This window comes from Carlito syrichta, unplaced genomic scaffold (genome assembly GCF_000164805.1).
Source record: "Carlito syrichta isolate Samal-C Ts95f unplaced genomic scaffold, Tarsius_syrichta-2.0.1 Scaffold308151, whole genome shotgun sequence".
Taxonomy (NCBI): domain Eukaryota; kingdom Metazoa; phylum Chordata; class Mammalia; order Primates; family Tarsiidae; genus Carlito; species Carlito syrichta.
In genome coordinates this window covers 136,396-146,176 of record NW_007252247.1, presented here as the reverse complement: position 1 = coordinate 146,176, position 9,781 = coordinate 136,396, and the positions used below count along the sequence as shown (strand labels likewise).

The 9,781-nt window shown below is 49.5% G+C and overlaps 1 protein-coding gene across 8 annotated transcripts in view; it reads right to left on the bottom strand.

Annotated features, from left to right (window-relative positions):
• Positions 1-9,781, bottom strand: part of PTPRE (protein tyrosine phosphatase, receptor type E) — a 100,403-nt gene that overhangs the window by 8,196 nt on the left and 82,426 nt on the right. For all 8 annotated transcript variants that reach the window (XM_021716065.1, XM_021716066.1, XM_008065072.2 and 5 more), the window contains 7 exons: positions 8,884-9,019; positions 8,255-8,404; positions 7,855-7,948; positions 6,600-6,676; positions 5,593-5,727; positions 2,380-2,505; positions 1,295-1,461 (listed from right to left, as the gene is read on the bottom strand). In XM_021716065.1, the coding sequence (XP_021571740.1) occupies positions 1,295-1,461; positions 2,380-2,505; positions 5,593-5,727; positions 6,600-6,676; positions 7,855-7,948; positions 8,255-8,404; positions 8,884-9,019 (885 nt within the window). The remainder of the gene's footprint in view (positions 1-1,294; positions 1,462-2,379; positions 2,506-5,592; positions 5,728-6,599; positions 6,677-7,854; positions 7,949-8,254; positions 8,405-8,883; positions 9,020-9,781) is intronic.

The window sequence follows — 9,781 nt, the reverse complement described above, 5'->3', positions numbered from 1 at the left end:
TAACATAATTCATTGGGAGGAAGTAGGAGAAATAAAAACAAAATTGACCATGTGTTGATAACTGGGTAGCAGATACATAAGGATTCTCTCTACTACTCTCCACATACACATACACACACACACACACATATATATTTGATATTTTTAATAAAAAGTTTTAAAAATCTATCAGTAAGGAGTATACCACATCTTTACATTAAAATAAAAAATAATATAATTTAAAAAAAAATCAGCCAGGCTCAGTGGCTCAGCCTGTAATCCCGCGCCTTTGGGAGGCCGAGGTGAGTGGATTGCCGGGTTCGAGACCCGCCTGGGCAACTCGGCAAGACCTCATCTCTACAATAAATCAAAATGAGCCGGGTGTGGTAGCACACGCCTGTAGTTCCAGCTACTCAGAAGGCTGAGGCGGAAGGATAGCTGGAGCCCAGTAGGTCGAGGCTGTGGTGGCCGCGAGTGGCCACTGCCCTCCAGTCTGGGCGACAGAGTGAGACTCCAACTCAAAAAAAAAAAGTCTTCCTTGGAGGGCTCGACTGTGTCTAGGTGTGCCTCTTGATGTACCCCTAAACCCTCGCGTCTGACCTGGGAGACAGGCTTTCAGGCTACAGGAGATGGCTACAATGCCAGCATGGGTGACCCGGCATGGCTCGGGACAAACAGCCCTGGCGAGAGACTGGACATGGGCACCGCAGTCAGGACCAGGGCAGTCATTCATACGAACACCAGCACTTGGAGGTGCAGGAGCGCGCCCCTCAGAGCCTTGCTTTGGCAACTTTTGGTGACTTCAAAAGCACCTGGAAATGTGCATTTGAACGGTTTCCCGACTCCTCCTTCCAACAGGCTTCCGGCCCCATGAGATGATGACATTTTTCTTTTTTTTTTTTGAGCTGCAGTCTCACTCGGTCGCCCAGACTGGAGTGCAGTGGCCGCTCCTGGCCACCACAGCCTCGACCCGCTGGGCTCCGGCGATCCTTCTGCCTCAGCCTTCCGAGTAGCTGGAACTACAGGCGCGCGCTACCACGCCCGGCTGATTTTTGATTTATTGTAGAGATGAGGTCTCGCTGCCCAGGCGGGTCTCGAACCCGTGGCTTCAGGCCATCCACTCATCTCAGCCTCCCAAAGGCGCGGGATTCCAGGCTGAGCCGCCGAGCCCAGCTAGACGATGACATTTACGCAGATCTGCGAAACTATGTGTGCATGTGTGTGAGGGAAGATAGAGAAGGGTGGAGGGTGACCCCGTGGCCAGCACGGCACGGCGACGTGGAGGCCCCACCCGAAGGCACCGGCGGCCACTCACCTGCAGTGCACCGTGATGGGGTGGTTGCCTGTCTGCTGCTGCTGCTTCTGCACTGCGGCGATGAGGTCGATCATGCCTCTGCCCTCGGCGGGGATCCCGATCTCTGGCCAGCCGTGGAAGTGGAACTGGCGCACGACCCGGATCTGCTCTTCCTGGCGGGCCAGGGGCTGCGGAACCCAAGGGGCATCTCGGGGCTGTGAGGTCCTAAGACCCCCACAGCACAGCCTGTCCAGGGCAGGCACCAGGCCCACCTGCCCTCCCAGGGATCCAGCGAGACCCAGATCCCTTCCTGGGCCTTCTGCACCGCCCATGGCCCACGTAGGAGGCCTGAAGGTTGCTTGTAGCCAAGCTCACCCTAAAGGGAAAAGCGGATGTCCCTTGGAGCCCCGCAGGCCCCACCCAAGCCTTGAAGGGATCCTTGGCAGCTCTGGAGAGAGGGGAGTCCTCTCTCAAGAAGCCAGGGCTTGGGTTTCTGCCAGGGGCCCGAGATGAGCAGCTTCTGGGGCTACTGGCTTGGATTGTTCTGTGACTGACGTGGACAACAAGACTCGGGGCCGGCACTCTGCTGTGCTGACCGTCTTGAGCTCAGAACGAGCCCTGTGCATATAGGCAAGGCGTCCTACCCATGACTCACCCAGAGTTCTCAGCTTTGCTAGAGAAAGTCAGTAGGCAGAGCCCAGTGGAATGGGGATGGCTAGGGGCTCTGAGAAACCACCCAGAGGATGGCTCTCGAGAGACCAGTGTGGCCTCCCTTGTCCTCTTTGTTCCTCTTCCCCTGGCTAAGGTCACTCTCCTCATACAGAAACAGAGGCAGTTCACAGTGGACGCCCCTCAGAGTCGGCCTCTCTGCCCCGCCATTCTTGTCTTCTCGCATGGAGGCAGACGGCCTCCATGGAGGTGCACGTTTTACAGGAGACCCGCCGCTGGGCAACATGGCTCCCTGTTAAACCCACTGGAAAGTCACAGTCATCTGGGACTCAGGAAATAGCAGAAAGACCACGTTCTGGGACAGTGACAAGCAGAAGCTTGAGTAATGGCCCGGTTCATTAGGTTGACGAGAGTTTAAAGAGCTATGGTAACGATACCTGATTCAAGGTGACCAGGAAGTCTCGTATACTGATGGCTTCAGAAAGGGTATCACTCTTTATTTCGATCGTTATTTCTCCATGAGTAACAGAGCCCTCTGATGGCCAATACTGGTAGCATTTATCCTTAGGGGATAAAACAAAATTTTAAGACTTGTGGTAAATAATTTGCTGCAGGCAGTGCTGGTTTTATAATGCAAAATTGCTCTCAAACCATTTAAGGCATTTCCCTGAGGAAGAAAATAGCATATGAATATGAAGGCCTAAATGCCTGTTGTTTAAGGGAACAGAATAGAGTCAACAAACAGACAAGGAGCTCTAATACATAGATTATGTTGAAAAAATGGCTTTCTATATGAGAAAAATGAAATTGGAGCCTGATTCACACCCTACCAGGGCTGAGCTCTTTCTAGAGTTGAGCAGTGTACAACCTGCACTATCATGTGTAGGCGCCTTGAACTTTAATAAAATGAACACAGATGGGTTAAGACTTAAGGTCAAAAACAAAAGCATTTAGAAGAAGAAAATATCTTTTCACTTTGGAGGACACAAGGATTTATGAAGCAAGACCCCAAAAGAGCTAACCAACCATGCCATAAAACATTAGATTACAGTAAGATTCATTTCTCTTCATCAACAAACATCACTAAGAGAGTGAAAAGAAAGGCCACAGGCTGCAAACAGTTGTTTACAATACATAAAACCAACAAAGGATTAGTATCAAGAATATGTAAAGAACTCCTATGCATACATAAAACTCCTATACAGTACATAAAACCAACAAAGGATTGGTATCAAGAATATGTAAAGAACTCCTATACATACATAAAAATCCTACACGATACATGAAACCAACAAAGGATTGGTATCAAGAATATGTAAAGAACTCCTATAAATCCAAGAAAAGGGCAAACAATCCAGTAGGAGAATGAGTCAACGGCAAGGCATTATGTACAAGAATAAATTTGCCACCTGCAAATATATGAACCGATGCTTGACCTCACAGGAATCAGAGAGATACGAGTCAAAGTCACAGAGAGATAACATTTACACCTATTCAACAAACAAAAATGAGGATGCCTGAGAATACCATACTGGGTGTAGGTGAATGATATTTCTTATGTGTGCTGGTGTCCACTGTGCAAACCATGACCACTTTGGGAGGCAATTAGAAATTATCTTGCAAATTCAAGTCTTCACATCCTCTCCAGTGTGCATTTTGACTCTTGGGTACACACTAATCCTTGGGCAGCATAAGACATGTACAAGAATGTATGGGCAGGATTGTTCGCAAAACAACGAAATGGAATCAATCCAAGTGCCCATGACAGGAGAAGGGATAACTAAATGGATGCAGGGTGTATCATTGTGTAGCGAAATATAATCAAATTATGATAATGAATGAATGACAGTTATTGACATCCACATACCAAAATACCAAAAGCATGATCTTGAGTGGAAAAAGCAAGTTCCAGAGACCACATGCTGTAATCATACTCCCTATATAAAGTTCAAATACAAGCAAGACTAAACAAGGGTCTCTCAAGGCATAAGGAGATATGATTCCCAAAGATTTTTTTAAAGCACACAGTGCATCCACTAGGATGGCTTTAATTAAAAAAAAATGATGATAAGTGTTGGTGAGGATGTGGAGAAATTAGAACCCTTGTACACGGCTGGTGGAAAAATAAAATGGGGTGACTGCAGGGAACAGTCTGGCAGTGCCTCAAAAATGTTACATGAGAAAAGTTTACGATATGGAGTTATGACATGACCAACCGATTCTACTCCTAGGTATATACCCAAAAGAAATGAAAAAACGTGTCCGTATAAAAACTTGTACAGGAATGTTCAAGCAGCATTACTCATGAACAGCCTCAAAGTGGAAGCAAACCAAACATCTACCAACTGATGAAGGAATATACAAATGTAGTATATCCATACATACTATTTGTCATTATAAAAGAATGATGCATCGATTCATGCCACAACATGAATAAACCTTGAAAACAACGTGCTAAGGGGAAGAACTCTATCACAAAAGACCATACTGTTGTTTGATTCTATTTATATTAATGCCCAGAATAGACAGATCCATAGAAAAGTAGATTAGTGGTTGGCAGGGGTTAGGGGAAGGGGGTGACTGTGAACGGGACTTCTTTTCGGGGTGACAAAAGTGACCTGAAATTAGAGGTGATATTCGCACAGCTCTGCGCATAGACTGAAATTCACTGAATTTTATACTTTAAAAAGATGGATTATGTGGTAGGCGAATTATATCTCAATAAGGCCACTTTTTTTGAAGAAAGAAATTAAAATGCAAATTCAGGGTATTAGTTTTATCTTGAGGAAGCACCTGGATAGATGTACATTATTGGCAAAAGTTTGGGTTTTCTATTGGGTGGTGAATTCACATGTGTTTATCATGTTATTAAATAAATCCAATACAAAGGCCACTGATGGATTTCTGTGAAAAGGGAAACATTTAACTCATTCAATTCAACCAGGGCAGTATGAGTTAAGCACACATATCAATGTCTATATCTTTATGTCTTGAAAAACGTTGGCGCGGTGTGGTGGCTCATGCCTGTAATCCCAGAAGTTTGAGAGGCCAGGGTGGGAGGATCGCTTGAAGCCAGGAGTTCTAGACCAGCCTGGGCAACAGAGCAAGACCTTGCCTCACAAAAAAACCCCCCAGAAGCTAGCCAGCCACGGTGACACATGTCTGTAGTCCAGCTACTCAATTAGACTGAGGTGGAAAGATCACCTGAGCCCAGGAAGCGGAGGCTGTCGGGAGCCATGATTGTGCCACCGCACACCAGTCTAAGCAACAGAGAAAGACTCCAACTCAAAAAAAAAAAAAGTCAATAAATGTCTTTTTCTTCAACAGGTTGTGATCTTGACCAATACAAATGAAAGAATTTCAAGGCAGGTTAAATAACATGTAGGATAAGAATAAAAGCCAGTGGGGGTTGGGGGTGGAGAGTAATTTTGTTTATCCCTCCCTCCCTAATCACCACCACCCCCCCCCTAAAAAGGAAAGGGTGAAATGAAACTTTTCTCATCTCCAACCTCTCCGGATGTTGTCCTGGCTTGGCCTCACCCATGTGTTTGCAGGACTGATGACAGGTGAGACAACGGTAATGAATGGCCACTGTCACCTTAGGCACACAGATGGTCCTTGGAGGGTCCTGGCTGGACAGCAGCCCTCACCTGTTCTCTCTCCTGCACCTCAGTCAGCATCACAATTGTGTGGGACTTCCACTCCCAGATCATCCTCCAGAAGTCCTCGACTGTGTGCGCCAGGGGTCCCTGGGTGGCGATGAAATAGTCCTTCTGCCGGTAACCCTTGGGATGGGGGAACAGAGGTTACAGTCTGGCTTCCTTCCATGCTGGTTCTACTACCTGCTGTGAGTGCCCGGGGCAGCCCAAGGCCTGATGAGGGCAACTCTCCAATCTCCCATGGCTTGTGCCCAATTCCAGTTGGCATGAATACACATACACACACGCACACGCTCCAGAAGCAGGTCAAGATACTTGTTTTATCTGAAAACTACACACCTCCACCTTCAGCATCTGAAGTCATCTATGCATGGGCATGATGAATCACCAGTTGCCCGTAGTCACCTGAACTGTACTTGGTGGCTTTTATTCTAGTATGTTTCTTTGTGTTACAGACAGATCTGCACCATAGTGGTGCAAAGGGGCCCAGTGCATGGATTTGGAGGACAGGGGTTCAAATCCCAGCTCCTCCACAAGGACGCTACTGACTTCTGGCACAGCTTTCTCGCCTGCAAATGGGAATATTAATGCACAGTAGCTAGCTGTGATGCTCTCTCTGGTCCATTCTTCTGCTAACTCCACTACACACGAAGACAGCCTGTGTCTGTGTGTCCTGAACACACAATTGTACCAGCCGTGTGAGTACGTGCTGCAGAAAGCACACAAGAGAAAGTGCATGAAAGCACTGGAGATATGATCAGCATGGAATAGACGTGTAAGGGAAAAATAAATGATGTATTTTAAGGTAGAATAAACATAGTCGATTAATTCACTATTCATTTGGTTTTTAAGCAAGTGATTCTGCTGACAAAGTGGTTGAGTTTCTGGAGGCGTCTCATTCTTTCTGATTGTGACGATGAGTTGCGTGGGAGTCTGAATGGTCATGCAGGAAGAAAACACACACCTACACAAAGCACACGCCAGGTTACTGTACATACATCTATGAAGGACGCATTGATGTAGTCTGTGTATTCCTGCCCCCTTTTCATGGAGAGAATCACGCGATTGAAGTCATCTGCAAAGCAGTGTTTTCCTTTAATTAGTACAAATAGGGTCCTGCCTTACAGTTGTCAATTTGTTCCCACAGTCTTTCAAAATATAGAGCCCATCACCAAAATGACGGAGTAAAACTAACTGTTTGGAAGGCTTACATTAAAAACAGTTTAAGTAAAGCGGCCCAGGGAAGTGGCTTTTTTTTCTTTTCTTTTGGTAGGGAAGCTCTGAAAATAATCTAGCTATTTTTCATTTTTCATGAGTCAATATAACACAGACCAAAATATAAGCACCCAAAACATTGTATTTAAGAAGTAAAAGGAATGAGATCAGGCAGACACCTGGAGTCACCAGTTTGGACACCACGTCCACAAAGAATCGAGGGTCTGGGACTGGCGAAGCCTTCGCTCAGACCCTGGGAACTTTCTCCTACCCGGCAGTGCATATTGGGACCCCGTGAAAAGCAAGCCTGTTCACGGTCATTTGGCAGGTATTTGTTGAGCTGTGACTCCACTGAGGTGCTCTCCTACATTCCTCCGTGTGTCCTGTGATACTGCTGAGTCCATTTGGGGCCGGATTTCTTAGGTTTCTCTTTTTTTCCCACTGGGTGAGACTGGATTCCCCCTCCATGCTCACCTCATACGAGCCCCTCCTCCCTGCCAGTCTCTGCCACCTTCGTGGCCCTCCCTGGTCACTTTCCCTTGCCCACGACCTGGACCAGTATGCTGACTTCATCCCTGTCCATGTCTTGCCCTGCCCAAGGCCGAAGGCTTTTCCTAGAAGGTCTCAGCTGAGTTTGTCTGCAGGCCTGTGGCCACATTTCTCCCCTCAGTGTAACAGGGGACGTGCCTCACCAAGGCTTGGGGGAACACTGAAGAAAACACGGGATCAAAAAACATCAAGTCACGCCTGCACAGATCTTCCTCGAAGCTCTTCCCAGCAGTCCAGTCCTGGTCGCCCTCCCCTGCCTCTAAGTCCACGGTCACAAACTATCTGCTGGAGACACTGCCTGGGTCACCTGGGGCTTCACTAGTGCATTTTCTTCTCCTGACACTTGACAGAGCACCCAAGAGCCCCTAGCCTGGGCTCAGAGGACACCCTGCTGTGGACCTCGGTTTATCTAAGTGGCCAATGGATTCTCAGCGGTGAAGCCACGTGGCACCTGCCCAGCCCCAGTCCCACCCCCTCGGGGCGCCTTACACGGGATGATCTGGATGACCCTAGCCTTCTTCATGTTTGCTGGCAAGTTGCCTGTTCTCATGTTCTCCTTCATGATCCGGACATTGGTCAGTTTCTACAGCCGAGAAGGACATAACAATGCAGTTAAACCTCTGACACTCCAGAGCAAATTGCTCCCCTGTGGACCAGCGCTCCTGGCAAGGGTGCCTGCGCAAAGGAAATGGCTGTCCCCCTCTTAAGAAGTCTCCCTAGCCCGGGGACATGGAAACCACCCGATCACGGGCCTGGACAACTCCCCTGCTTTTTCTGGGGGGACTCAAGAGGGACAATGATGGAAGGAGGCTTCATGTAAATAGCCACCCACGTTCCCTGTGTCCACGATCACCCACCTAAGGATACGGCACAGGGCGGCCGCACTCACCCTGAACTCCTCCTCCAGACCGATCTTGTCGAAGTGGGTGCTGGTGCCATGCAGGGTCTGCAGGTGCTTCTCCAGGGAGGACACGTCCAGCTCCGTGTCCCCATAGAGGTAGTACTCGAGTAAGGCTTGGTAGATGAACGTGTATTGCATCTGCAGGGAAGCCAGAGGCACCCGCACCCTCGACTCTGTCCTGCAGCCTCTGCCCACGTGGAGCTCGGCAGCTCAAAGGGGCCGTCCTCTTCCCCTTCGCTTTTTGTCCTCACAAAGAGGTTTGGGACAAGAGCCCGAGGAATGGCCACGTCCATGACCATTCAGGCCCCTAAGCACAACGGTAGCGGCTGGGATTTATGGGGCATGCCGACATTGTCCACATGCTGCATCTGGGGGGCGTGCCATTACCCCCATCTCACATGAGGATGAGGATTCAGCAGACCCCGGGTCCCACGGGGAGGGAGAGGCAGAATGGGGGGGTGAAGCCAGCTCGGCCCTTGGACACGCTGATCAAAACCAGGGCCCACCGTGAGGGGAGGGGCAGGGAGCCCCACACGCCCGTGCGGCAGAGGTGGCCGGCTGGGTGGGCTCTGCCAGGCCCAGACCACCATGAGGGCTGCAAGGATGGCAGGACTCACATCCGTCTGGACCATCTGAGGGCGCTGATTGCGGATCCGCGACACGAACTCGAAGACGTCGACCTTCTGCTCCATGTGCATCATGTCCATCATGGCGTCGATCACAATGAAGGTGCCAGTCCGGCCCACGCCCGCGCTTTGGGGGACAAAGAGAGAGGCCACGTCGCCGGTCGCATCTCTCCCACATCAGTGGCGAGCCCGGGAAGACCACTGCTCACCGGCAGAGGAGGAACAGCACTGTCGCCAGGCCACCTAATGCCAATTTTTCTTTTCTTTTTTTTTTTTTTGAGTTGGAGTCTCACTCCGTCACCCAGACTGGAGTGCAGTGGCCGCTCCCGGCCACCGCAGCCTCGACCTGCTGGGCTCCGGCGATCCTTCCCCCTTGACCTTCCAAGTACCTGAGACTATAGACGTGCACTACCACGCCTGGCTAATTTTTGATTTATTGTAGAGATGAGGTCTCGCCTGCCCAGGCGGGTCTTGAACCCGCGGGCTCAGGCAATCCACTCACCTCAGCCTCCCAAAGGTGCGGGATTACAGGCTGAGCCACCGAGCCCGGCTGCCAACTTGTCTTTGGTTAATAAAGAGAGCCTTGAACAATGATAATGCTGTGGAAAGGCGGATGGGCAGGAGCAGAAAACTGTCAGGGGAAGGGAAGGGGGTGACTGGCAGTGGAGGGAAACTGCCAGGGGAGGGAGGGGCACGCCTCATCAACGAGGGTACCCGCATGATCCATGTTTGTATTCCTGGCCCTGAATTGTACACCACATCTTTATAATAATAAATTAACTAATTAAAAATAAAAAAATTAGCCAGGCTCAGTGGCTCAGCCTGTAACCCCACGCCTTTGGGAGGCTGAGGCGAGTGGATGGCCTGAGCCCACGGGTTCGAGACCGCC